The sequence below is a fragment of the Zootoca vivipara genome, chromosome 2 (assembly GCF_963506605.1).
Source record: "Zootoca vivipara chromosome 2, rZooViv1.1, whole genome shotgun sequence".
In the NCBI taxonomy this organism is placed as follows: Eukaryota; Metazoa; Chordata; class Lepidosauria; order Squamata; family Lacertidae; genus Zootoca; species Zootoca vivipara.
In genome coordinates, this window is record NC_083277.1 from 91632411 (window position 1) to 91660157 (window position 27747).

Below are 27747 nucleotides of genomic sequence, written 5' to 3' on the forward strand. Positions count from 1 at the left end.
GCCAGGCACTCCTGTCTTGCACTGCCTCCCGCAGTTTGGTCAAACTCATGTTCGTAGCTTCGAGAACACTGTCCAACCATCTCGTCCTCTGTCGTCCCCTTCTCCTAGTGCCCTCAATCTTTCCCAACATCAGGGTCTTTTCCAAGGATTCTTCTCTTCTCATGAGGTGGCCAAAGTATTGGAGCCTCAGCTTCAGGATCTGTCCTTCCAGGGAGCACTCAGGGCTGATTTCCTTAAGAATGGATAGGTTTGATCTTCTTGCAGTCCATGGGACTCTCAAGAGTCTCCTCCACATACATTGGATTATTCTGAATGCATTTGATTTGGCTTTGAGGATGTGTTAGGCCTGCTTTAATAGTTTCTGCCTTCTATACATACAGAGCACTTCAAGCGTTCTGAGATAGTCACATCAATTATTTCCTTATTACATTAGCCCTGTGAGGTACTATTTTTTTACTCCATATCCAACCCTTATCCCCAACTGCTTCAAGATAGGATGCTGAGGGGATAATGGTTTGCCTAAGACACCATACAATCAGGTAACGGATGGGATGAGCTTTAACTTGAAGCTTGTAGCTTCACTGTTGGGCCGATGAGCACTTACTGTTCCCAACCCTAACCCTGCGGAAAGCCATCTAATTAGACTTTAATTTGATTTTGACCTGTTTTTAGGAGGCAATTTAATTATTGTTTGATTTTATACTAATGTTATATATCTGATGTTAGCCGCCCTGAGCCCGACTTTGGCTGGGGAGGGCGGGGTATAAATAAAAGTTGTTTTGTTGTTGTTGTTATCTGGTACGCAGGCTGAAACCCTACCTGCCCGCGGACTGTCTCGCCAGAGTGGTGCATGCTCTAGTTATCTCTCGCTTGGACTACTGCAATGCACTCTATGTGGGGCTACCTTTGAAGGTGACCCGGAAACTACAATTAATCCAGAATGCGGCAGCCAGACTGGTGACTGGGAGCAGCCGCCGAGACCACATAACACCGGTCTTGAAAGACCTGCATTGGCTCCCAGTACGTTTCCGAGCACAATTCAAAGTGTTGGTGCTGACCTTTAAAGCCCTAAACGGCCTCGGTCCAGGATACCTGAAGGAGCGTCTCCACCTTCATTGCTTTGCCCGGACACTGAGGTCCAGTGCCGAGGGCCTTCTGGCGGTTCCCTCACTGCGAGAAGCCAAGTTACAGGGAACCAGGCAGAAGGCCTTCTCGGTAGTGGCACCCGCCCTGTGGAACGCCCTCCCATCAGATGTCAAAGAGAAAAACAACTACCGGACTTTTAGAGGACATCTGAAGGCAGCCTTGTTTAGGGAAACTTTTAATCTTTAAGAAATTAGTGTATTTTAATATTTCTGTTGGAAGCCTCCCAGAGTGGCTGGGGAAACGCAGCCAGATGGGCGGGGTATAAATAATAAATTATTATTATTATTATTATTATTATTATTATTATTATTATTATTAATTATTATATGTTTAACTGTTTAAAACATTCCAAGTAGCAACCTAGGCAGGGTCAGCACCAAGGTTGAGAAGTAGATAATAAAAGGGTGAGAGACACAAACAAATCACCCACCCAACTCGCAAGCAAAACCCAAGAGAGTCTCTCTCTCCCCCCTACAGGAGATAAGGTCCCAGGTCCCTCAAGCAACAGCTAGCCTGGCTTACCTTAACTGGGAAAAGGCGGGAAAAATAGTTAGCCCAGTTATCACGAGCAGCTACCACAATCCTCTTCTTTATCCCATCATCTAGAATGGAGCTGGCATCCATGCCCACCTGGAACTCCACTGGCAAGGATGCAGAAAGGAAAATGTTTAATCAGCAGAGGCAGGAAATGGTTCCAATTTGTCATTAGTAGTCTTAACAGAGTTAAGCTGCGCTAACTCTGCTGGAGAAATGGGCCTGTATTTTTAGTCAGCCCCCTTAGTTAAGCAGCACCAAACCCCAAATGTTTCAAGCAAGGAAGCAAAATTCTAGAAGCAGGAATCTGATATTCTGATAGCAAAATCGTCACTCCACTTCTTTCTCTCACCTCTCCATCCCCCCGTCACTAAACCTCACAATGCCTATGATAGCAATGTTTCACACCAAATGTGATTGAAGACAAAGATGTTATATGTACCTCTGTTATCCGTGAAAATCAGTAAAAGCTTTTTTTTAAAAAAAAAAAACCTGTTTAAATGTTGCATTTTAAATGTTTGTAACTCATCCTGGGATTTTAGTAATAAGACTATATCTGCAGGAATGCATAGGCAACTCTAACATCTGTTGAATCATACTTGTGGAACCAAGAGGAATCTTAGGTGGTTTTGTGATAAGTTAATTAAGTACCGAGAGAGCACAGGCAAAGTCTGCTATGGACAGGATTTGCACATGACAGTCCACATATCCCTAATGCACAGCCTGTGACAGAGGCATCCAAGGAGCCTTTTAATTCCAGGAAGAAGCTGTATGTCCCCAAGATATATGGGGCATGGGTTAGGGTCAAGTGGTTGGAGAGGGGGCTGCTTACCCAACAGGTCTTTCATCTTACGCTTCTCCTCTTTGGAGATCCGAATGCATGACTCCGAATAAGTGTCTGTCATGATCTGAGAGGGAGCAAAGAAGATTGACTTTGATTGGACTCACATACGTCTTACTGGAAACGTCAGTCCAAGAGCTTTGAAGCTCAAAGCAGAAAGCAGGTGCGTGGATTTAAGAAGGCACAAAAAACCCCAGGAGAGGGAAAAGGGGAAAGAAAGACATGTGCAGATGTTAATGGACCAAGAAGAAGGAAAGTGAGTCCCCCCCCCCAAATGCTGCTCACCTGGTCACATAACAAATTTAAGCAATAAGGATGACTGAAGTTTTCCTTGGGGTAAAAAACCTGTTGGGAAACAAACACAAAGCTGTCTTCAAAACATGTAACCATTTATCTCTCCATCCAAGCCAACCAGTGATCCAGTGCACTGGTGTGAGTTAGTTTTTTAAGGACACAGTTTTGACTAAAGTTCAAAGAAGAAGAACAGCTGATTCTTTACACAACTCGCCCGTCCAACACACTTGGCATAGAGAGAGAGAGCAGTCCCATTCTTGCTCTTCATCTCCTGTCCTCCTCAGCGCAAGGCATGCAAACGTGACATACAGAGTCCAAGTCAATCCCTATTACAGTGTGTGGATTTATATCTGCCCCGGGCCTTGTGGTCATCACACCTATTCAGAATTTATTTTCCTCCTTTACCATTCCCAGGATTATTCCTACTCCCAAACCTGCAGAATTTATCACGGTGGGAGAGACCATGAGGCCGTACCATCGCATGTCTTTACCACAACACTTGTTTTGTTGCGCTTCCTAGAACGAGGGAACACACTGAGATGGTTCAAGCTCAGTTTGAAGACAGGACCCAAAGCATAACAAAGCAGAGCAGTGTCCGTGACAGGTCACCTGGCCAGGATTCCCAGCTCTTGCGAGATGTTCCCATCGCAAAGCTGGATTAGCCAGTTCTCCCACTTCCAGAAAGCAGTGCTGGGATACAAAGGACCTTGACATACCTCCTTGCGCAGGAAGAGCTTCCAAGTAGGGTTGGTATAGGAGAAAGTGACACTAGCGGAGTGTCCTAAGAGCTGGGTTCTGATCCCGCCGTCTTCCACCACTGTCTGAGCTGAGTCTAAGTGTAACAAAAGGGATGTCAAAAGAAGGGATTTTATTATTATTACGGTTGCTTCACCATTTATATGTCACTTTTCCACCAAAGGGGCCCTCAAAGGGGCTTACAAATCAATATATTGTGGTACTGCCAAGATCTTCACTATCCACAGTCGTGTTCTCCCCAAAATAATAAAGCATCATGCACCTAACTCCCGTTAGGGGTTTCAGTAAAGATTGTTGTAGATTATTTGTTGAATTGTTCAGGTTTATAGACTGTATCCATAAGGTAGGTAAAAACCTTTCTGAAACAAAAACTTGCTAAAAGGGAAGTGTTTTTGCTGGTTGGGTGATTTTATAAACTGCCCTATATTACAAGGCTCCCCGGGCTGTGTACGATTTAAAATAATAAAAACGAACACAAGAAACTGAATAAAACAATAATACACAGAAGCTAAAGACACAGAGTAAGCAAAGTCAACAATATCCTGAAGAAGACATTTATGACCAGCTAAAAGTCCAAGCCAGAACCACTGCCTGATGTCAAATAGATATCAAGGTAGATGTCATGTCAGCTTCTCAGGGGAAGATGATTCATATGTTGGGCACTATGGATTGAGAAAACTCTCCTTGGTCTCCACTTGTCTAACTTTAGGTGTCGAGAGACTCAAACAATGGCCTTGGATAATAATGTTTATTAAGGGTTTTATAAAGAATAATGATACACACAATAATAAAAATGGCGGTCGTTGCGATGAAAAGAAGGGCTTTGGCAGAGACATGTGGAAGAAGACGCTATTTCGAACAGGCCTCTTATCGATAATGACCAGCACCTTGAATTGTGGCCCATTCCAGTCTTCCCCAACCTGGTGGCCCTGCGGATGCTTCGACTGCAACTCCCATCAGACCCAGGGAAGGCTGCCCCAAGGTGCGTACACACTACTGTACATACATTTAAAATACATTCGAATCACATCCTTTCCACCAGAGAATTATGGGAACTGCAGTTTAACCTTCAGAGAGTTATGATTTCCAGCAACCCTTAATAGAAAACCACAGTGCCCGGGATTCTTTGAGGACAGGAAATAATAATAATAAATTTTTATTTATACCCCACCCTCCCCAGCCAAGACCGGGCTCAGGGCGGCTAACACCGAACACAAAACAATTAAAATACAGCTTTAAAACAAGATTAAATACAACATTAAAATTAAAATGCAGCCTCATCAGAAAAAGGCGGAGGGGATCAAGTTGATTCCAGGCCAAAGGCCAGGCGGAACAACTCTGTCTTACAGGCCCTGCGGAAAGAAATCAAATCCCGCAGGGCCCTTGTCTCATGAGACAGAGTGTTCCACCAGGCCAGAGCCAATGTTGAAAAGGCCCTGGGCTCTGGTTGAGGCTAATCTGACTTCCTTAGGGCCTGGGATCTCTAAGGTGTTGCTATTTATGGACCTTAAGGTCCTCCGTGGGGCATACTGGGAGAGGCGGTCCCATAGGTACGAGTGTCCTAGGCCGTGAAGGGCTTTAAAGGTCAAAACCAGCACCTTAAATCTGACCCTGAGCTCCACCGGGAGTCAGTGCTTTGAATGGATAGTGAGCACATAGCTCTGCACCCTAAAGATGAGCCACAGATAATCAGCAGGCACAGGGGATGAGAAGATCAACTCACTAATCACAAAGTCAAGGCTGCAGAATCTAAGCTCCTCCGCATACCTCTCATGCCAGTTTCTTCTGAAGCGTAGTCCAAAGGAAGGGGTGGTGGAGGTTGCAGGGGGGGAGGAGGAAGCACCGGGTTAGGAGGGGAGGTTGGTGGTGGCCGAGCAAATAGGTTCATGAGGGGCAGCTGCTTTTCTTTGATGGAGCTGGACAACTTGCCAGGTGGTGGCAGTGGAGGAGGAGATGCTTGGGGGCTCCTCTCCGGTGATGAAGAGGACAGCTGTTTGCGTAAAGAAAAAGCAAGGCGGAGGAGAAGCATTTTAAACATGGCCACGGGTCACACCTGCAGTCCTAGAGTAGCAACATGGAAGGCTGAAGAGCAAACAAATTGCTTAATTTAACTTAGAAAAAGCTTGCTGGCAGTAATCTCGTAAACTGCAGGAGACAAGAGGCATCGGTGTCGCTTGCCTTCTAAGGACATCGGGATCAGAGTTAGTGGTTCTTAACGAAAATTGTGACACTTTCCTCATTTCAATCACCTTTCTAAAACTCAAATAAGCTTCAACCAGATGGCTCTCATGAGACTGCTCCAAAAGCAGAGATGCAGACAGAGGGGTGATGGTGGTACAGAAAGTCTGTATCGATAAAAGTCTGGAGCCTTCTGATATCCAGTCACACTTGGTATATATATTTGTTGTTTTTTATTTGTCCTACTTGTATCCTACTTTTTCTCTCTAAGGAGCATGTAATCCTCTCATTTTTATTGCCACCGTGACAGCTAATTGGAGAATCCCAACAGGACTTTGGCCGCTGACCACATTGGTTTTTCTAGGTGTGTCACAATGGAAACCATCTGGAAGTGACAAGTTATTACTCACCTGCGAGTGTCCCACAATCCCCAGCTTTGCCAGAGCTTCCTCCTTTGGGTCATTCTTCTTTGCGAAAGGTTTAGAGACATTTCTGTAAGTCAAATAGGAAAAGAAAAACTTAAAACCAGCTCTGGTGAGTTAGCTGTATGGGCCAACACTAAAAGTCAACAAAATGCCTGTCCTCAGAGACCCTTCTTCAGACATTCTCTTACAAATGCAACTGGGCAACTCTGCCGTTCCTCCCATGTTGGCCAAAGAACAGCTAGAGGCTTCTGCCCATGTTGGGTTGCTATGACAAGATGGTTCATGTACAGGCAACATCCAGCCCCTTGGGAAGTTCATGGTCTGCGAAGCAGCTAACCACATTGGCCTGGCTGGGCCCATTGCGTCTGTCAAACCAGCCAATAATAGCAAGCAAGTTGGTGATACCACTGTCACAGTGAGGCATTGCCAGGGAAGGGGTGCCACAAGGGCCTTTGATAACAAGTTGGAGTCACGGAGAAGGTGGCATCAATGGTGTGCGGTCAGTGTACTTGAGGAATTAGGATAGTCTCCTAAATGTTCACGGTAAATTAGAGTATTAATGCCTGGTGCCTCCTTCCAAAGTCTGGGAAGCTTCTGCCTGGCTTAGGGATATCAAATCCAAACTCTTCTCTTCTAGGGAGGGAGGTGCAATGCTACGACAGGGAGGGGGGCATGATGCTCACACACACAACATCCTCTTCCCCCATCGCCCCTGCAAGCTGGCTCCTCTGGCCCTAACTGTTCTTCTACGAAAATTTTTACCGCATGCCTCTGGGTGGCACTGAGATTAACTCCAATAAACTCAGCTGCAGCATAACAAACCAAGGTTAATCCAAGCATACTTCCTCTTTAACCAAGCTTCATAAACTAAGGATAATGTTAACAACGGTTGGCATCACATGTGGACAAGCCCAACATTGTGGCAACCTATCAAACCTTTAGATGTTCTTTGATTGGCATGGGGGCAGCCATGGAAGCTTCTGCAGGCACAAATATCTAAAAGGAGTTCTAATTCCTGGTGACCAAGCCAAGGTCCATTCCTCACCTAAATGGGGTGATGGGTTTTGGTGGTGGGACAGGCTGAGCCTTGTGAGTTTTGATGATGCTCCGTATCTCCTGGGTTGGTTGAGAATGTTGGTCATTTTCTGTCTGCGTAGAGTGCGGCGAACCTGCAGCAGAGGATTAAGAGAAAAGGTGTGTGCGCTTGTTTTCTAAATACTGTAAGCAAAATGATTTGGTCTTGTTTCTTCCTTACACACTTCTCTACCCCTGGCTAGCTTTTTCTACTTAGAGCCTTCCCAATCTCATGCATAAGTATTTTGCTACTTCCTTATTTAGCTGCATTCCGTCTCTGTTACTGAAGCTAGAATGGGCAAGTGAGGCAGCCAGCAAGGAATAAAAAGGCTGTGCGGAAACTATATTCATGACCAGAACTTACCTGAATTTGGTTGTGGGCTAGTCTCTTGGTCATCTGATGGTGGTTTACTTGGAGGTGTCCACCTTTTTGGAGAAGGAGTTGCTTCCTTCACATGACTTTTCTGCTGCCCTGTGTAGAGAAGCAGGGGCAATCAAGTATCAACAATTTCTTAAGTCTGGTCTGGCAACATCAGTCCAGTTAGAATACCAAACACAAGCAACTGTTGGTTGGAAGGAACTTGTAGCTCAGCCCCATACTAGCAGATCAGCTTACATCAGGCCTGGGGACTCAATGAGCCCCTCCTGGCTTCTCTGCCTGGGCCATAGGATGTTCCCAAGCAACACCCCTTCTCCCTAAGCTGACTGTGCATCCTCCTTTAATGTTTTTTTTTTACAGTCAGACCTTGGAAGTCGAACAGAATCCGTTCTGGAAGACTGTTCTACTTCCAAAACATTTGGAAACCAAAGCACAGCTTCTGATTGGCTGCAGAAAGCGCCTGCAGCCAACCAGAAGCCCCATCGGACGTTCGGGTTCCAAAAGAACGTTCGCAAACCGGAACACCCACTTTTGGGTTTGCGCCGTTCAGGAGCCAAAATGTTGGGAAACTAAGCTGTTCCAAAACCAAGGTACGACTGTATTTCTTTATTTGCAGTGATAGTGTGCCACAAGCACAACAGAAGAGACATAAAAACGTGTCATACTTAGATGGCTATTGGACAAGGTGAGAGTTTAGTAAAATACACACGGATATAGATCAACCTTCCTTAATCTGGTGTTCACAGGTGTTTTGGACTATAGCTCCCATCCTCCCTGACTTTGGCCATGCTGGCTGGGGCAGATGGGACAATATCCACAGGGCACAAGGTTGAGGAAGGCTGCTAAAGATGGTGGTGAAGAAATGTTCCTATTAGGCTTGTTCAGGGAAGTTTTTAATGTCTGGTGTTTTATCACATTATTATTATTATTATTATTATTATTATTATTATTATTCTGTTGGGAGCTGCACAGATGGGCGGGGTAGAAATAATAATTTACTTACTTACTTACTTACTTACTTACTTATTATTATTATTTACCAAGAGGGGCATTTTCCTCCTCAACCCAAACAGTTGAACCATAGAAGCACAAAACTGACCTGTCAATAGAGGTCCTCACCTTGCCTCCCATTCACCTATCGTTTCCTTGGCAGAACTCAAAAGAATGTTTATTCCCCAGGAATGCACTCGGGTTCTTACAAAACACTGGCACTTTCCTCAGGAATGAATTAGTACCACAAAGCAGTTAATAATTGTAGTAATTTGTATTAGTGTGGAGCATGAAAACATACTGATGTGTAAAAATGGAATGATGCCCCCATCTGGGATGAAGCCCAGAGCAACAGCATGATGTGGCTCACCCATTTTCTGGAAGAACTCAACTTTCTTCTGGAACGACTCTCGAGAGATGGGGTCCTCTCTGATGTCTGAGGACTGGTTTCCGTGGAGGAGGGTGATCTAGAAGACATAACCCAGTATGTTCCTCAGTTAGGCCTCACTGACTGAGCCCAGTCAGGGATGTCTGAAAAAAATGAGGAGCCATCTCCCCACCCCATATATAGCATTTTGTGGCAGCTCAGTCATGCCCAACTCAAACCTAGTTTTTAAGAAACCCGTGCCTGGGCTTTAATGCTGGAAGCTGCAGGTGGGAGCTCACATGACTAAAGGCTTCCCCATTAAGGTTTTTTTTTTAAAAAAAGAAAAACCCAACAAAACTAGATGTCAGGGAAAGCATTTTAGCTTTCACCTTGACGTCTTTTCTATATAAAGGGAACCTTTCTTTTGTATTGAGTAGCATTCAGACATGTGAGCCCCTACTTGGACACAGGTTTACCACATTATATGCTGTTTGTGAGAATCAGGTCTGAGTTCTAACAAGTTAATAAAGGTAAAGGGACCCCTGACCATTAGGTCCAGTCGTGACCGACTCTGGGGTTGCGCGCTCATCTCGCGTTATTGGCCGAGGGAGCCGGCGTATAGCTTCCAGGTCATGTGGCCAGCATGACAAAGCTGCTTCTGGCAAACCAGAGCAGCACATGGAAATGCCGTTTACCTTCCCGCTGTAGCGGTTGCTATTTATCTACTTGCATTTTGATGTGCTTTCGAACTGCTAGGTTGGCAGGAACAAGTTAATAGCGGAGTGTAAAATCATAAAGCAGTGTGACCAGAGTTCAGTTCTTTCTCCCTTTAAAGTCAGCTGTGGGGAACCTTTGTTGCCGAATTACAACTCCCTGATGTTGCTGAACTACAACTCTCATCACCCCAGGCAACTAGCCTTGCTTGCTGGGGCTGACGGGAGTTGCAAATCAGCAACATCTGGAAGACCAATGCTTTAAGGTTTGTGGTTTTGCAGAAACCATGGTATGGTGCAGAAGTTGTGCGGGCAATTCTACAGAGGAATACTTGCTGGACACCCCAGTACCGGTGCTGGTGGTGGAGATGGATATTCTTGTAGGTCAGGCACTGATGCATCTTGCTTGGTGGCGCTTTTGAGGCTCTTGGGTTTAGCAGTTGGAGCTGGCAGATGTGGAGGAGGAGATGCTCGTCTTGGCCTTGAAGGTTCTGGTGACCGTTCCCGTGGCGACACTCGCCTCGGCCTTGAAGATTCAGGCGATCGCTCCTGTTCTGATGCTCGACTTGGCCTTGAAAGCTCAAGTGACCTCCTCTGTGGTGATGTTCGTCTTGGCCTTGAAAGCTCAGGAGACCTGTCTTTTTGCTGGCGCTGTTGCTCCTTTTGCTGCTGCTGCTGGGAGATTGTCATGGCTTGAAGAGTCATCTGCTGAGCCTGAAACATGAAATCCAATTTTTCAGGAGCCTTGGCCTGACCAACTTGACAGTTTCAGGCTTTCGACCCTGTGGATTTTGAGACTAGTAGATATATATTGGAGGAAAGAGAAGGGATGAAGCTACTGAGACCACTTATATGTTTGTTTGTTTGTTTGTTTGTTTGTTTGTTTGTTATTACAGTTAATTTATTAACTGACTTCTAAAATGCCATCCCAAGGCGATTTATACATAAAATAATTAAAAACAGTTAGGAACACAAAAACAACATTTGAAAGAAGAATTAAAAACCTAACAACCGGACACTTGTGGTGCATAATAAACACTGGCAAGCAGGCAAGTGAGACATGATTCATGGCAAAAGGCAACAGCATAGTTGTGTTTTCAAAGCTCCTTGTACCCACTTGCTCATCGCCCATTGTTCTAAACCCTTTCACTTACCATAAGCAAGGCCTGCTGGTTGATGAAGGCTTGTTGCTGTGCAGCTATCTGGTTTGGATCCATTGATGGCATAATGGGCTGAGGCTGAGGCATAGCCATAGCTGAGTGTAAGAAAGAGACATCTATGAAGGCTCATAAAGCTAAAGTCTGAGATACACACAGTATGTGGTTACTCCCTGTTGAATGCACAGCAACCAGAGGCTCTTCCTCCCCGATGGGGATAATATTATCAGGGGACAGGACTGCAAAATTCAACGCAATTCCATACTAACTCTCCTCTTTCCAATACTATATTTACTATATTCAGTGAATCCAAAAAAGCTTGGAAACCTGTTGTTAAAGCATGACTGACACAGAAGTACAGTGTCAAGTTGCAGAGTACATTCCACATGCTTTTACGTCATTTGTAACGCATTGAGGCAGGAAGACTTTTTTAAAAAACTTGCACATTTTTTTTCTCAGCCAGTTTTAGCAAGCCAGTTTAGACAGTAAGAAAAGTGGCACAGTGCTCTACTGTGCAAAGGATGAATGACAGCCTCCCCCCCCCCACCTCAAAATCTCCTGCATTTCAACCTGTTCTGACCCTTGCCACATTTTCTGCATTATTCTTACCTGGCATTGTTCCCATTCCACCAAGCGTTGGCATCATTGGCATGGTGGCTGGCATCATGCCGCCCATGACGGGCATGGGTTGGTAAGACGGCATGCTCATCATTCCTGAATAGCCTAATGGAAGAAGGAAAGGCTGGCTTGCTGTGTCTCGTGTGAAAGTTACCACCAAGTCAAACAGCCAAACTTACTGATGGTCCTGCTCACGTGCACTGTGAGCCCCCCAAGTTTCCATTAACTACTAATCTTCACACACTCCATACCTTTGGAGCAAACCTAGAGGCTGCTGGCTCCATCCTTGGGGTGCCCCACTAAGTATCTTCCCAAGTCAGAACAAGCAAGCAAACACCACTGTACGCAATGCACACAAACCACCACAAGAGACGTACAAACCCCTTGAATAAACTAGAGAAGGCTGGGAAGGCTAGAAGAGAGCGGCAAAGAGGAATTTTAAATTCCTGCCCAAAATGCAACATCCTTCTTTTAGTTTCTCCATTTTTTCAATCACATTTTCATATCAGTTTTTTTTCTTAAGTCATCATGGAAAGTCAACATTTTCGTGTGTATCTCTCCGCCTCCTATCTCTCCTGCCAGGCACACCATTGCATGTAACATCCCCTAAAATAATGCATTTTTGTATGTTACTTTAATTAATATATGCTTTTTTTTTTTGCAATGCACCCTCACCCCTAATGAACACATTTCTGGACACTGTCTTGTTGGGGGACAACATTCCAAAGGTCAGAAAAGTACAGATTTTGGTTTCAGGAAGTCATTTCATATCGTTTCAGGAAGTGTGAATTAAGCAGGTTTGCATTAAAACATGAACAAAGCCAAATTTCTCCCTAGTCTTTAGGCAGCCAATACCACCACAGAGTAGGAGCCTACTACCATTTGGCTCTAAGGAAGGCAATTATTTCACCACACATAAAAATATGATGGCATGGAGAAAATGGAGGACCCAAATGCTTTTGGGGGGGGGGACGACATTCACGGCAAAACCCTGAAAACATTTATATCTCCTTGGAGTTGCACTGATATAACCTTGGCGTAGTTGGCCCCAAAGTGAGGGTGCTGCTGGGAATTCTGGGTACGGCAACCTTTGCAGGTTGTGGAAGCAGGTCCCTGCCTGATCTTGTAGGCCTGACAGAATTTCAAACCCTTGAACTTCCTAGGGCTTACACATGTCCAAAGTGTGCATGTCTAGAATCTCATTATTCACACCCAACAGCATGAAGTGTGTGCCATGTTTACAAGCATAATTCCACACACATCTTAGATCAGGGGTCAGCAACCTTTTTCAGCCGTGGGCCAGTCCACCATCCCTCAGACCATGTGCTTGGCCTGGCTATATTTTTTGGGGGGGGATTCCTATGCCCCACAAATAACCCAGAGATGCATTTTAAATAAAAGCACACATTCTACTCTTGTAAAAACACGAGGCAGGCCCCACAAATAACCTAGAGGTGCATTTTAAATAAAAGGACACATCCTACTCATGTAAAAACACGCTGATTCTTGGACCGTCCACAGGCCGGATTGAGAAGGTGATTGGGCCGCATCCGGCCCCTGGGCCTTAGGTTGCCTATCCCTGTCTTAGATCATGTATAGCTTAATGCTTGCTAAAAGAACAGCCGCCATCCCCGAAGGACTAAAACCCTGAGCTCCCTTTCCCATAATGTACAAATGCTGGATCTTTCCCGCTTGAGTCGCACCTGAGAAGGCTCCATGGTGAGTGGGCCCAATTTTTCCACCTCCTTTCATGCGTCCGGTCAGATTCCCTTCACTCTCCATATCCTGCAGGAGAAGCAAGAGAGAGGCCAACACTTAGTACACAGCTTATCTACCTCATTTGGTCTTTGAGATCAGACAGCTGAACGTAGGACAGGGTAGTAATTCACTATGAATTACATGAATGGTCACTACAGATCTAAATGCTAACAAATGAAACAGAAAGGCAGACTTGTTGGAAGGACAGTGCGCGAGAAAAGGAGCACCAAACAACTGAACAGATGAGAAATGAGCAGACTTACTGGCGTCTGACTCCTGGTCCCATGATGCAGCAGAGGCATGAAGAGACCGTCCACAAAGTGATCCAGCCCTCCAGTGGATCTTGAGCTACCTCTGGGGCTCGACTCTGTTGGGGGATGGAAACAAATCAGGGCAAGCTCCTCCCTACTCTCTTAGCACCATTTGTGCTTCCCCATGCTAATTCCACAGCCTCAGCATTTTCTCTTTAAGTCTCCCACACTCACTGAACACACACAGAGCCCACATTGCTTCAAGGCCTGGAAACCAGAGACTCAGGTTCACACACTCCTTGGTGGTGTCCAGCCGCCTTTGAATTTAGGACAATCGCTGCCCTGAGATTGGGGCTCACCTGGATGAGCGATGTTGTCAAAGTTTGGAGGCAGGGAGGGTGGGGGGAATGAAGGTGCCCGAATGCCTGGTGCAGGGGGGATGTCCAAGGGCATCCTGCCAGGGGGGGAAAGCTAGTGAGGTCACAGAAGCAGATGTTTATGGGAATACGATCGAGGCTGTAGCTGGGGACAAGTGGCAAGGAAGGAGGTCACTTACCTATCTGAAGAGCTCTGATGGGAATAGCTCTCATCCCACTCCGGGGTTATAGGATAGTCAGGGGAGGATTCAGAGGGCCAGTTGCCTTCCTCTATTTCTCCAATGAGATCCAGCACAAAGTCACAACCTGGCAAATCCTGCCACGCCTTGCCTGTGAACATGGACACAGACCAGCCGCGAGGTACTGTATCCAGGCCCCTGAAATCAGCAGAAGGAGGGGACATTGTGACATAGAGAGGAAGTGCAGGGGGGCAGAAGACAAGGTGAGAAAGAAGGTGTGGGGCAGAGAGGGGAAAACAAAAGCCGTCTGCTTTTGCCCATGCTGGCTGGGGATGATGAGAATTGCGTTCCAAAACACTTGGAGGGCACATGAGGTTGGGGTGAGGCCGCTGCTCTTTGGAGACAAAGAGCTGAACTCAGGCCCATGAATACCACTCCTCTCTCCAAAGACAGTCTGACTTCTCCAAAGCGTGAAATGGATTTCCAGCAATAATAAAAAAGGGGGGAGGGTGGGAGCTCAAGCATGCATTTTTATGACTAAAGGCAAACTCCAACAGCCTGGGATGAGGAAGTAATAACACCGCCTGGGGTTGGTCCTTACATAATTATTTACCCAAAGAGCCCTTCTCATGCTGCTGCAGAACACGCTGATAACAGCCTGAGCCTTTGCTGACCTCAAAGTTCAATTGCTCTGACAACAGAAACTGTCAGATCAAAACCTACTCCTTTTGCTTCTGCGTGTACCTTGAACTCAGGATCCAGCCTGCATATTGCTCTCCTGTTGTCCAGGACTCCACTTCAGCTGAAAGCCTCTCCTCTAAGCCAGAAAAAAAACAAGACAGAATACTAAAATAAAGCCTTACAACTGCAAACTGCAACATCAAGGAGGGCCCAGTCCGGAAATACTATTTGTTCCCAACAATTCCGATGAGTATCAAGGGCGGATTTAGGCAGTGTGAGTGGTGCAGTCGCATCAAGCGCATAGCCAAGGAGGGTACCTTCTCAAAAGCGCTTGCCCTGCTTCAGGAAGAGGTGTAGGGCTCCAAAAGGGTCCTATAGTCCTCCTGCCTCGCTCCTAAAGCTGGCCAAGCGCTTACTGGGGTTTGGGAAGGAGGTGGGAGGGCCTTGTACCTCCTTCCCAGAGTCTGGCTTAAGTTGGTGCCACAAGGGCTGTGGCTTCCAACACAGGGTGGCATATTCTGCCCTTGTGAGTACGCTAAGTGTTCGCTATTACCTTTGTAGGTGTAAACATCCAACACCATCTTGCCTTTCCTCTGATTGGCAGTCCACTCCAGCTGGGTGGGAGGAAAGCTACGGGACACTTCTGGATCGCTTTCCATCTGCTTCATTGACATCAGGAGTTTACGCTGGCAAACACCGTTATATCCGTCCAGACCATGGTCAGACACAAACCTGTAAGCCAAAAGAGCAGAATCCTTCCATAAACGGCTCCATTTTATGAGTGGTGTTTTAAAAAGTGGGAGTGTGGAGTCTTTTTCTTACTTCAGCAGGGGCTTCTCCAGAGCTGGAGAAGGGGCAAAAGTGCCCAGGAGGGCAGCCATCAACACACAACCTCGTTGGCCTTGCTCCAGGTCTGGGTTCTTCCACATCTGACTGGCTACCTGGCTCAACAGCTCATTGCGCAGGGAGAGGCTGGCCAGCCCTCGACTTGCTATATAGTTCCCCAGGAGCTTTTCTTGCCAGTCCTGAAGGTCCTTGTCATTGATGAACCGCAGGATCTGTAAGGGAACCAGTAAAGGTGTGATCGAGTCAGGCAGCAGGCCTCAAGCGATAAGATCAAGCCGCCATGTATTTCCCACATTCATCACCTTCTTGGAGAACCATTGCTTTTCAATGGCAGGTAGGAACAGAGGCAGTTGGCTCTTGCAGCAGAACTGTGCCCAAAGCAGATTACTTTGCTTTTGCTGCACACACAAAAATGTAGTGTTTAAAAAAAATATGGAGTCATTCATCTTCATCTTCAACATCCTGCTTTCAGTCTAGATTGAGTCTAGATTCAGCCCTAAACAAGGGGGTGGGGTGGTTACTTGATCTGCATTTGGAAACCCTCCCCTTGATTAGGTTATCATCCCTGCACATGCCCCAGGTGAATGGAGGAGGGAGCGGCGAATGTGATCTTGGGATATCCCAACCCACAATGTCACAATGTGGACGCACCTCCAGTTTCTAGGACCACCTACAACTGTTTTCAAATGGACACATTGTAGTGTAATGCAGAATCAATGCGCAATGAGCATTTATTTTGGGAACAAAACTAGTTTCTCAATCTGTGCTTTTCAGGGGCAAAAAATACGCACGAGATCTAGATTGCACTCAGCCTCCATGTGCTCCACTGCTGCTGAGCTACCGGTACATGCTGGGGGAACATTTTGCCCATCATGCAGGAAAGCCCCTCAATATGTCCAGGCTAAGAGTGGAGGAATTCTTGTTCAGTTGCTTGGACCCTGAGTGTTAGTCTGCCCTCGTCCTTTCTCATTCCACGCCATACATTTAGAACTCATTCAATGCACATTTCTTTTCCCCAAAGATCCCTGGGAACTGTGGTTTGTTAAGAGGAATTATAGCTTTGCAAGGAGAAACTACATTTCTCAGGATTCTTGGGGGGAAGTCATGTGCTTTAAATGTATGGTGCAGATACACACAATGTGAAAGCCGGATTAAATGGTGGTTTTCTTTTTTTTTCTTATTACGACGAAACCCTGTTAAAAAAAGAGTTACTTAAAAGCCACTATCTTCCCATAGATGATTAATTAAAAAGAAAAGCGCCTTCCTTCAAGAATTGTTAAATAAGTAGCAATGCGTGAAGGGGTTTAGTAGTACATACACATTGTATAAGTCAAACTTTTTCTTTTCTCCATAGCCCTGGTCCCCCCTCAGCCTCCTCCCTAAGAAAAGCTTCTCTTCGTGATCACAGGAAAGCCACAAAAATGATCCACCTACTGCTCAGTCCCTTCCAGTTCTCAGAACCTATAAATAAGAATGGAAACTGGTGGACCGTTAAGGACTAACTGGAAGGCAGTGTGCATCCTCCGTCTAAAGCCAGTTACCAGAACTGATTTGCAAAACATGCGGTCAGTTGTGGTCACTTCCTGCTTCTGCCTTCCCAACACAAAGGCTTCCGAACGATTCCGAACATAAGAGTTGCAAGTCCTGAGCAACTGCACGCTAACAGACATCAAGTAACATATTAATCGCTCGGCGGTCTTCCCGACAAGAGGATTCGAGAGGGAAGACACAGAACATTGTGAAAGCAGGAGAGAGGCGAGAGTGTGCAGGAGGAAGCCAGAGAGACTGGAGGGCAGAGGGAGAAATAGGCTCATTCTTTTCCTCTGAGTTTTGGGGACATCTCACCCCCTCTGTTTCCCCACTCCTTTACACCAGTGACTCTGCACACAGAGTGAGAAATAGGGAAGGCTGGCAAGCAGCTTACATCCTTTCGTTGTGAAGCCGATGCCGTCAACTCCACTGTTGTGCATGGCAACGGTGTGGCCTGGGGTGGGGGAGAAGGGGAGTGCACAGGTGGCCCTAGTGGGGTTAGTGGGGAGGGGATAGGCTGTGTATCTTTGTGTGAGAGGGGGCAAAGGTCCATCAACAAAGCCACAATGCCTGTGGGAGCAAGACACCTTACTCCAGATATCTACCTGCGACATTTGGTTAATAATTTGCCACCTCCCTTTCGCCTCCCTGCCACCACCCAGAGATGCTCCAAGTGCCAAGTCTACATTCTTCTCCCCTTTACAGGGTCTGAGAAAGGAGCAGTGCCGCAACCCTCACTTTGCAGTTTTTCGTTTGTTGCCTCTCAATAGCAACATCCTGCAGGTGGAAGTGCGAGGAGGAAGCAGAGCAGGGGGAGGCCCCAAACACTTCTCCTGGCCACTCCCAGTATGGGGTCCTTCGTGTATGTGGGAGGGAAAGATTGCGCCTGTCTAGGAGCACCCATTCTGCTACCTTGCATTTACAGCAAAAATGCTTCGGTATTCGACTTGGTGTCTCCCTTCTCTCTCTGTCATGTGTGTGACAGAGGGGGGGGGGGACAGAGAACGAATGTGGGGCGATGATCTTAAGAGAGAAAGGCTGCATAAACACTGCACCTTTACGATGCATGGAAAGCTCATTCCACACACACACCCCACCCTGCAATGTATTTTGGGCACTGTAGTTTACTCCTCGCACAGAGTTACAATTCCTAGCAACCCTTAGTAAACTACAGAATGCTTTGAGGGGGAAAACAGGCTCAGAATGTGTATAGTATTCAGCCAAGGAGTGTGGGGTGGCTCTGGCCTAATCCATATCTGGCATGTGACCCCTAACTAAATGGGACCCCTAAGAGAATGGGAGCCTTGACAGGCCCCCCCCAAAAGTTTCCCACCCCCATCTCCAGAAAAAGTGATACCCAAGCCTGTGTCTCCATTTAATCTCCCAGAGCTTCTGTTGAATGGAGAACAAAGGTGGGGTGGGCCTCAGGTACAGTCCCTTTCTCCCCTCTTTTCTCAATTGCTCAGCGTTTTCCTGTTTTGGATTTCCCAGTAAGTTACACAAATGCAAAGGAAGCTCTCTGAGTTGTGGAGGAGTTTTCTTGGCATCTCTCAGCCCCCCATATGAAAAAGCTGTCAACTACTCCTATGTGATATCAGAACAACCCATTGGCAATTAAGCCCCCGACTGGAAGCACCACAGTGTAGAAACACAACCCCCCACCCCAACCCCCAGCCAAGCATGCACCAGGTCATCTTTGTGTCTGGGTCAGATTGATTTGGCAGGCTTCCGAAGCCATACTAAAACTTTGCAAAACTTGTTCACCGGAGGGAAATCAGTATGGCTGTACACACCATGGACGGTGATCCCCTCCTTCAAAGCACCTTTAACTTTGAGTGGGGAAACGGGACCGTCTCCTGTCTCCAGCGAGGCCTAGCTACTTAGCTGCTTGCTCATTTTTTTCCTTTTCCTTACCACTTTGTTGAGCTGCAGAGCACTTTGCCTCTGCTCACCATCCAGTCTGGTCAAAGGCTGTTGCAGGGGCTGCCCAAGGACAGGGAAACCCTCTTCCTACAATGGACGAGGAACAGAAGTGCTGAGTTCATAAGCAGCATTACTAATGTTAAGCAAAGTGAACACACTGCAATGTGCATCGCTCTCAGAGCCACCACTGTTCAGGTAGGGCAAAGCAAAGGGCCTTTTGTTTTCCCCCAATCACTTCTCCCATGTGGCAGCAGCAGAGTTGACAGCCAAAGTAAAGAGGAAGGGTGAAGAAGCCCAGTGGACTGGGGGGCTACAGGTGCAAGGAGGAAAGACCTAGATCAGTGTTTCCCAAACACTGGGTCTCCAGCTGCTTTTGGACTACAATTCTCATCATTCCTGACCGCTGATCTTGCTAGTTGGGGATAATGGGAGGTCTACTCCAAAAAAACGGGACGCGGGTGGCGCTGTGGGTTAAACCACAGAGCCTAGGGCTTGCCGATCAGAAGGTTGGCAGTTCGAATCCCCTCGACAGGGTGAGCTCCCGTTGCTCGGTCCCAGCTCCTGCCAACCTAGCAGTTCGAAAGCACGTCAAAGTGCAAGTAGATAAATAGGTACTGCTGCAGCGGGAAGGTAAACGGCGTTTCCTTGTGCTGCTCTGGTTCGCCAGAAGCGGCTCTGTCATGCTGGCCACATGACCTAGAAGCTGTAGGCCAGCTCCCTCGGCCAATAACGCGAGATGAGTGCCGCAACCCCAGAGTCGGTCACGACTGGACCTAATGGTCAGGGGTCCCTTTACTCCGAAAAACAGCTGGAGACCCAGTGTTTAGGAAACACTGATCTAGAGCCTTTCTTCCCACAAAACACACATATGATGCCCATCAAATAGATGGACTTTTACTACAGGGAAATAAAACAGAATTGAGAACTGTTTGACAATGAATTAGACTGCCTTGAAATATGGCAGGCTCTCCTTTCCTTAAGGCACTTAAGCAGAGGCTAGACAGCCATGGGTGCTGTAGTTACATTCTGCACCTAGGATTGGACTAGATGGCATCCCAAGTCCTTTCCAACTCTTAACATTCTATGAAGTGAGTGGAAGAGACAGTGATGGCCACTGGCTTTTCTAGAGAACTACAACTTTCCGAGACAACCTCCTACCTGGAAATGCGACCTTATGAACGCAGAGAATGGAAAGCTATTGATGTCAGGAGGCAGAGAGAGATCAGCCTTTGCTTTAACTTCCGGAGGGGAGACTTCTGTGACCTGGTTAATTTGGGCATGGTGGTGACCTGCAAAACAGGAAAATACTAATAATATTAGCTCAGTTGGTGAGGCACACCCTTGCTTCTTTTATGTGGCTACTGAGATCAACAGGGATTTTTTTGGTTGTCCAAACAACACTAAGCGAAAGCAATAACCACAATTGTAGCTACGGGGTGGGGGTGGGGGAGAGAACATAAGAAGTGCCTGCTTGCCTGCTGTATCAGGTCAATGGCCTATCCAGCATCCTGTTCTAACAGTGGCCAACCAGATAGCCAGAAGCAAATGCTGGGTGGGTGGGTTCTAGACTAGCACATTCTCAGTTCACAAAGGTTCATGGTGAGGCCCGGCAGTGTTCATGCCCAGAATCCTTTGTGACAAGCAGTGGTTCCATGGCAGATACTCAAGTCCTTCGGCAAACAAATCAATGGCAAAAATATCTCCCCAAAGGGTGGAAGCCTGGAAGACCACTGCATGTATTAGCGACCACAAATTGTCAAGCACTGTCTGTCAATATCTAATATTGAAATCAAACATTCCTGGCTAGTGATTACTTAAGCAACCAAACTGCCGGAACAATATTTATACAAAGAGCCCTGCTAGATCAGACCAAAGACCTATCCAGGCCAGCATTTTGTTCCAAGAGGAACCAACCGGATGCCACTGGGAAGCCCACAAGCAGCAGGACATTATGTAAGGACACCCAATGTAAGTTTACAAGAGGGGGGTGTTATTTCAGTTCTACTGTAAAGCATAACACAGGCATCCCCAAACTGCGGCCCTCAAGATGTTTTGGCCTACAACTCCCATGATCCCTAGCTAACAGGACCAGTGGTCGGGGAAGATGGGAATTGTAGTCAAAAACATCTGGAGGGCCGAAGTTTGGGGATGCCTGGCATAACACATGTCAATGGTATGGACTTTGAAGGCTCTCTGCTCACCTTCAGCCAAACGCAGTAGGGCAGCAAGCTCAGCAGGGATTTCCAGCCGTCGAACATCCTACAGAGGAAAAGAATCGAAGGGATGGTTTATTGATTGATTGTTTGATTGAATAACTTTTCCCCCTTTTAAAAATTAGCATTTGTTTTTTAAAGAAAGAATACAACAGCAATCTATCCCTTCCATAAACAACTTAATAAACTAGGGTAAGTGGGTGGGTAGACTTGTATGAGCTCCTCCCCGCCCCCAGAACCCCAAGATCTAGAATCCAGGGCCAGGTACAAAAGTCATGCAGTTAGAATGAAACAACAGGGTGCTTCACTGAGCACACCCAAAGCGTTGTTATTAAAAGCAGAAGATAGTTGTTTCCACCTGATAAAAACTTACATATTTAATACTTATGCATTGGTGTATGAATTCACCTTTAAGGAAAAGAAAAGCGGGAAAAGACATACCAGGTTCTATGTACAAAGGACTGCACCTGCCGGTGTGCGTGTGTGACAAAATCCAAACATGTGATTTTCAAACACTTCCCATGCAGTTAACGGCTGATTAGTGATGTGGGGTGCAGAGTTGTGTGATAAAGAAAGACAGTGTGATGACCCATCGTGACCCGAGTGGCAACTATATTTGCAAAAAATAATACCCGGACAGTGATGCCTCATCAATGAAAGGGGCTTAACAAAGGCATAGTCTCTGCTACCTGCTCGGTCTTGCTAGATATAGATTGAGGGGATATGTCAGGCCTCAAAATAAGTATGGGAAACGGATTTGAATAAAGAATTTGAAGATGAAGTTTGGGAAGCAAACCTACAATCGCTACAGCATCTGATCAAATTCAAGAACGTACAGTAAAGGTTCTACACAGATGGCACCCTTACCTCTGCACACATTTTACACATCTCCCCAACTATTGCCCATTACAACATTCAGTGCCAGTAAGTTTGACATGTTCTTTACAATGTAAAGATAAGATTTTAATGGAAAAACCAAGATTTTAATTACCTTTTAATAAATTGTCACAGGAAGGCCTCCTGAAGAACATATGAGCCCTTTTTTTGTAATTACTCATCTAACTACTCACCCAGTGAACTATTCTGACAGCTTAACCAACACAGGGCCAATGCTAATAGGGTATCAATTGCCCCATTATGGCAGAGATTTTTTGCAAAGAACACATCCCAGAAATCTCTAGCATAGCCATACCTTCCACCCAGATTTCAATTAACCCTATCATTGCAGTTCCCAGTCTGCTTCTGTGTGTCCTTGCAATCATCCCTGGTCCACCTTCCTATTCCTTGCAGTTGCATAAAATAGCAGAGGCATTACAAAAGGTGTTCACACGTCAGATTAGGGGGAAAGGAAAGGGTCAGCAAAGATCGATGTACATCTACGATGTTAATACATGCTGTTAACACCATAAAGTTGCAAACAAATTCCATAATCTCACTTTCATGGTGTCTCTCTTTTATGAACTACATAAAGATTGCTCAGAAGAATGACTAAATTAATGCATCAGTCCAACACAGCAAGTGGCTGGAGTGAAACATGGCAGCTGTTTGGCAACAGCAGCATAACACATTTTGGGGGGGGGGTCCTCAAAAACCTGCCAAGTGGAATCACTCTCAGTGACAAGATTATTTGTTTGTTTATACTCCACCTTTTCTCTGAAACCAGGACTCAAGGGGGCTCATAAAAAAAACCCAAAATGAATACAGATAAAACACACACATAATTTTTAAACAACAAGCTTTCATATGTTTTTAGCTATGAAGCTATCTGTGGGATTAAAACAATGTAAAAAGCATATCTACTAAAATGCTGACCTTCAAAACAAACAGGCATATGCATCTGGCAGAAGTTGCATCTCATGTGCCACAGGTTTCATGTAATGGGCATCAACAAAATGTGATAATTGCCTTAACAAAAGCACTACCTTGAGTGACATCATGTGAATCACTTTAAACCAATGATTAACAATCACACTAAATCAATCACCACAGAGTGGAAAGATCATTGATTAAAGTCACCTGACAATACCAGAGCTTGGCAATGCCAAGAGGTTTTGCTGCCTAAAGTGGAGCTCAAATAGCACACACACCCCAACAATAGGGCCAACGTTTTAAGAAGTCTTCTTGCAGCATTCAGACCCCAATCTCTGCCCTCATCTACCCTCCCTTCCAGAGTTCTGCTGCCACCTGGAGAAGGTTGCTTTGCCATGTTGACTTTTGTGGCAGGGCCCTATTAACTGCGAGAGAAACGCCAGAATTTTCAATTTGTATCTGCCCAAATGCTCAGGGTATTAGGGCGTTGCCAGAACCTGGGCATGCATGGACATCAAATAACTGTGCTTTGTGCTTGCTAAATCTGTACACACACAGCTGTGCCAGTATTCCAGAGGGATAGACAGACAGTCTTTGGTAGGGACAGCATAGCTGCCAAGTTTTCCCTTTTCTCGCGAGGAAGCCTATTCAGCATAAGGGAAAATCCCTTTAAAAAAGGGATAACTTGGCAGCTATGAGGGACAGACTAAGCACAAAGAGTCGTGCAGCACCTTAAACACCTATATATTTTGGCATTAGTGTATCGGCACTGTAACTGCATGATCCATCTTATAATTGCAGGCACCAATTTCAAGAAAGTCGACACAGCACAGGGCAACCTGCAGCCAACACTATCTCTGACACAGCTCAGACACCAAGGGTTAAACTAGACAATATGTCAGCTCTGTAACCGTGTCCTTAAGAACATGCAATTTTTAAATCACACACTTTCAGCCTGCAGTGTTGGAATTAGACCTCATCCTTAGTGGCCTTATGTGAGGACCTCACCCCACTATGGTCTCGATCTGGTCTGAGGCCTCCATCCTGGAGATTGACATAGGGGAAAACATCTCCCATTGAAGTGAATGGTAGTTCTTCCCCATGCAAACCGGGGGTGTCAGCATGAAACTCTGAAACAAGCTTTGGTTTTGCCAATGTGTATCAGGCTTTGCCAGATTATACTCTGTATTTTATTGACATACCATTTTTGAGACACCTCCTATGTTCCTCGGCACCTTTGCCCAGTGACTCGTTCCTCTGTAATCGGGACAGGATAAAAAAAAATCATGCATGCTTGCAAGGTGTGTTCACTGACAATATATTGTTTGTGCAAAAGAAAATTCAGCATTACCCAAGGATTGCTGCTAGGGGCTGTGCTTTTTAGCTTGTTCGTAAATGATTTAAGAGTTTGGGGTGAGCAGTGAGGTAGTCAAGTTTGCCGATGATACTAAATTGTTTGGGCTGGTTAAAACAAAAAGGCTCTGCCCGGACACTAAGGTCCAGTGCCGAGGGCCTTCTGGCGGTTCCCTCGCTGCGAGAGGCCAAGTTACAGGGAACCAGGCAGAGGGCCTTCTCGGTAGTGGCACCTGCCCTGTGGAATGCCCTCCTACCAGATGTCAAAGAGAAAAACAACTACCAGACTTTTAGAGGACATCTGAAGGCAGCCCTGTTTAGGGAAGCTTTTAATCTTTAAGAAATTAGTGTATTTTAATATTTCTGTTGGAAGCCGCCCATAGTGGCTGGGGAAAGCCAGATGGGCGGGGTATAAATAATAAATTTTATTATTATTGTTATTATTGTTATTATTGTTATTATTATTATTATTATTATTATTATTATCTCTCTGAACTGAACGAATGGGCAGCAAAACGGGAAATGCAATTCCATGAAAACAAGGGTAAAAGGGGTCTGAAGTGGAGATGATTGACCAGGAATGCGACCTGGGGTGTGTGTGTGTGTCGTACCTAATAGCTTGATGAAGATGAACCCGAGCGAGGCAAGGTAAATTCCATGCTAATGGAAGGAATTTAAAATAAAATTGCCACGTATTGTATTGATATTATGCAAATGTATGCTGCAACCACACTTGGGGTACTGTGTGCGGTTCTAGTCACCTGAAAATGGATATTGTATAGCTGGAGACGGTTCAGAAAAATCATCAAAGGGGTGGTGTAACTCCTCGATGAGGAAAGGTTGGCCTTTTTAGTTTAAATGAAAAGGTAAGAGGAGACATGATACGGAGGGGCAAGGTTAGAAAAGTATGCTCCTGAATACCAGCTGATGGGAATCACAGATGAGCAGAGTGCTGTGGCACCCGTCTCTCATGTCCTTCTTTTTGGGGCTTTCCATAGGCATCTGGTTGGCCACTGTAAAAACAGGGTACTGCACTACTAGATGCACCACAATTGGCTTGATCCAACAGGCCCTTCTTATGTTCTCCTTATGACAGGGGGATCTGAATTCTCTCGCCAATCTAGACCAGGCATCCCCAAACTGTGTGCCCTCCAGATGTTTTGGCCTACAACTCCCATGATCCCTAGCTAACAGGACCAGTGGTCAGGGATGATGGGAACTGTAGTCCAAAACATCTGGAGGGCCGAAGTTTCGGGGTGCCTGATCTAGATCAGGCATCCCCAAACTTCGGCCTTCCAGATGTTTTGGACTACAATTCCCATCATCCCTGACCACTGGTCCTCTTAGGTAGGGATCATGGGAGTTGTAGGCCAAAACATCTGGAGGGCCACAGTTTGGGGATGCCTGATCTAGATTATGCAAATCTCCCTACTGTAGAGCAGCAGCTGTAGCCAATATGGCATCCTCCAGATGTTTTTAGCCCAAGCCAGCATGGTGAACAATCAGGGATAAAGGGAGTCGTAGCTCAGAATATCTAGAGGGCACCACACTGGGTACCCTCACTGAAGGGTATAGCAACTCCCATCTCTGGAAGCCAAGGCAGGCTGAGCTCTTTAACATTCTTTCACTTTGCCCTCCTTTCTGGTTTGTTCCCCAGACCGTTCTTGTAACCCTGTTAAACCCCTCGCTACAATCGGTACCCTGCACACACCACATCATCACTATTGTAATGTCAGGGCAGGAGATACCGTATTTTCCCGTGTATAAGACACCCCCCAGGTATAAGATGACCCCATTTTTTTTGAACCCAAAATTAAGAAATCAATATTTTAAACATCAAACAGAACAACTTTGATATTTTAGTAAATATTCAAAGCACTGGCACTGGCGTAGCAACCTGGGGTAGCATGCCCCACCAGGAACTAAGATCGGCCAAAGTTGTTGAGTGTTTTTTGAGAGATCACCCAAGCCTGGCACCCAGGAGGGACAGTGGCTCTGGCGGTTCCGGCAGCTTGTTCACAGCAGCCACGGGAATGTAAGTAGTGTTTTCTTTCACCCCTGTGCATTCACCATCCATGTATAAGACGACCCCCAATTTGTTTTTAGCAAAAAAACACTGTCTTATGCACGGCAAAATACGGTAACTCTTTTATGCCTGCAATACAATTATCCACAGATTTTTAACCAGAATATGAACCAATGACTTTATAGCAACGTCCTTGGTAGGACACACACAGCTTTATTTTCAGGTGGGCCCTGTACCCATGGTTCATCAAATCCAGTATACTGTCTCCAACTGTGGCTAAAATCAGATGCTTCAGGAAGTTTTAACAGCATGGAAAGGGAGAGGGTAATGGAATTCCCTATACAATGCTATTTAGTCCCAGTTGTTTAACTCTAAGCTACATTAGCATTTAACATTACAAACGTCCTATACAACTGCTCCCAGCAAAAATATACAGTACTGTGCTTGGAAATTTTAATCACCTCTCCCCCTGTCCTTCCAGCTGCTGGAGAATGCAATTTTAAACCAGCCCTGGAAGGTTCACAGCTGAGTGTTTCTCCCCAGGGCGACATATAGAGTGGCAGAATCATAATCTCCTATCTGGCTTTGTCTTTCCCATATGTAAATGAAACATTTGCTGAGCCCTGTACAATGGCACTTGCCTGCTCTTCCGTGATCTATGGAGTATCCTTTCTCTTCCTCCCCAATGAGCGCAGTTGTGTGGCTGTTGCCAGTGAACAGCTAAAAGGAGCTATAAGGGGGCACAGCCCCGGTTAAGGCTGAAGAGGGCTAAAGTCCTCCCAGTGCGGAATGACAAGGAGAGGGAGGTTCTGCAAGTCTCAACAGTGAACTTTGAGACCTTACACTGTTGCGTTTTCTTTCCTAAGTGCCGAGTGTATTCATAAAGTAAACACTGAAAGCAGGAATGATGAAGCCAAAGCACAGCTTTGTTGTGGTTCTTAGGAAAGAAGAGCCGGGAACTATTCAGGTGCACCTGGGAAGCACAGGTGCACAGCACATGCCCAACTCAGGCAGAACAGCAGGAAGCCTTAAGTGTATGCATATCACAGAGCCTCCCAGGACTTAGCATCACACATCTGGCGGCCATTTTCCTGGTACTTTCAGAGGCAATCCTAGCCGTGGCTTTTGGCCCCCTGAGCTTTCTTTTCTCAGGGCGAGTCAAAAAGCAATTTAGCCAGTAGTGTTGGATGGTACACCAGGATGTTCTCTGCTTATCTGGGAGTCCCGGAGAACAGGTGGAAAGATGTGTCAGAGTTTCTCATGTTGACCTTGTACCTTTCCCCATATCAATTGCATCACATTTGAATAAGCCAGGGTTCTCCGTAGTTC

At 46.0% G+C, this 27747-nt stretch overlaps 1 protein-coding gene across 1 annotated transcript in view; it reads right to left on the reverse strand.

Moving 5' to 3' along the window:
* The window catches only part of LOC118079835 (unconventional myosin-XVB), a 53383-nt gene extending 26024 nt beyond the window's left edge, over positions 1 to 27359 (reverse strand). Inside the window, exons 1-25 of the mRNA XM_060271842.1 lie at positions 27060 to 27359; positions 24242 to 24296; positions 21219 to 21276; positions 20176 to 20306; positions 19009 to 19104; positions 15541 to 15776; positions 15272 to 15450; positions 14782 to 14854; positions 14038 to 14235; positions 13841 to 13935; positions 13494 to 13597; positions 13176 to 13257; positions 11464 to 11577; positions 10852 to 10952; positions 10231 to 10411; positions 10049 to 10185; positions 8988 to 9084; positions 7613 to 7720; positions 7220 to 7343; positions 6160 to 6241; positions 5339 to 5561; positions 3532 to 3647; positions 2807 to 2866; positions 2513 to 2588; positions 1669 to 1787 (exon numbers count right to left, since the gene is read on the reverse strand). Coding sequence (XP_060127825.1) covers positions 1669 to 1787; positions 2513 to 2588; positions 2807 to 2866; positions 3532 to 3647; positions 5339 to 5561; positions 6160 to 6241; positions 7220 to 7343; positions 7613 to 7720; positions 8988 to 9084; positions 10049 to 10185; positions 10231 to 10411; positions 10852 to 10952; positions 11464 to 11577; positions 13176 to 13257; positions 13494 to 13597; positions 13841 to 13935; positions 14038 to 14235; positions 14782 to 14854; positions 15272 to 15450; positions 15541 to 15776; positions 19009 to 19104; positions 20176 to 20306; positions 21219 to 21276; positions 24242 to 24244 — 2793 coding nt within the window. The 5' untranslated portion in view covers positions 24245 to 24296; positions 27060 to 27359. The remainder of the gene's footprint in view (positions 1 to 1668; positions 1788 to 2512; positions 2589 to 2806; positions 2867 to 3531; positions 3648 to 5338; positions 5562 to 6159; positions 6242 to 7219; positions 7344 to 7612; positions 7721 to 8987; positions 9085 to 10048; positions 10186 to 10230; positions 10412 to 10851; positions 10953 to 11463; positions 11578 to 13175; positions 13258 to 13493; positions 13598 to 13840; positions 13936 to 14037; positions 14236 to 14781; positions 14855 to 15271; positions 15451 to 15540; positions 15777 to 19008; positions 19105 to 20175; positions 20307 to 21218; positions 21277 to 24241; positions 24297 to 27059) is intronic.
* Between the last annotated feature and the right edge of the window lie 388 nt (positions 27360 to 27747).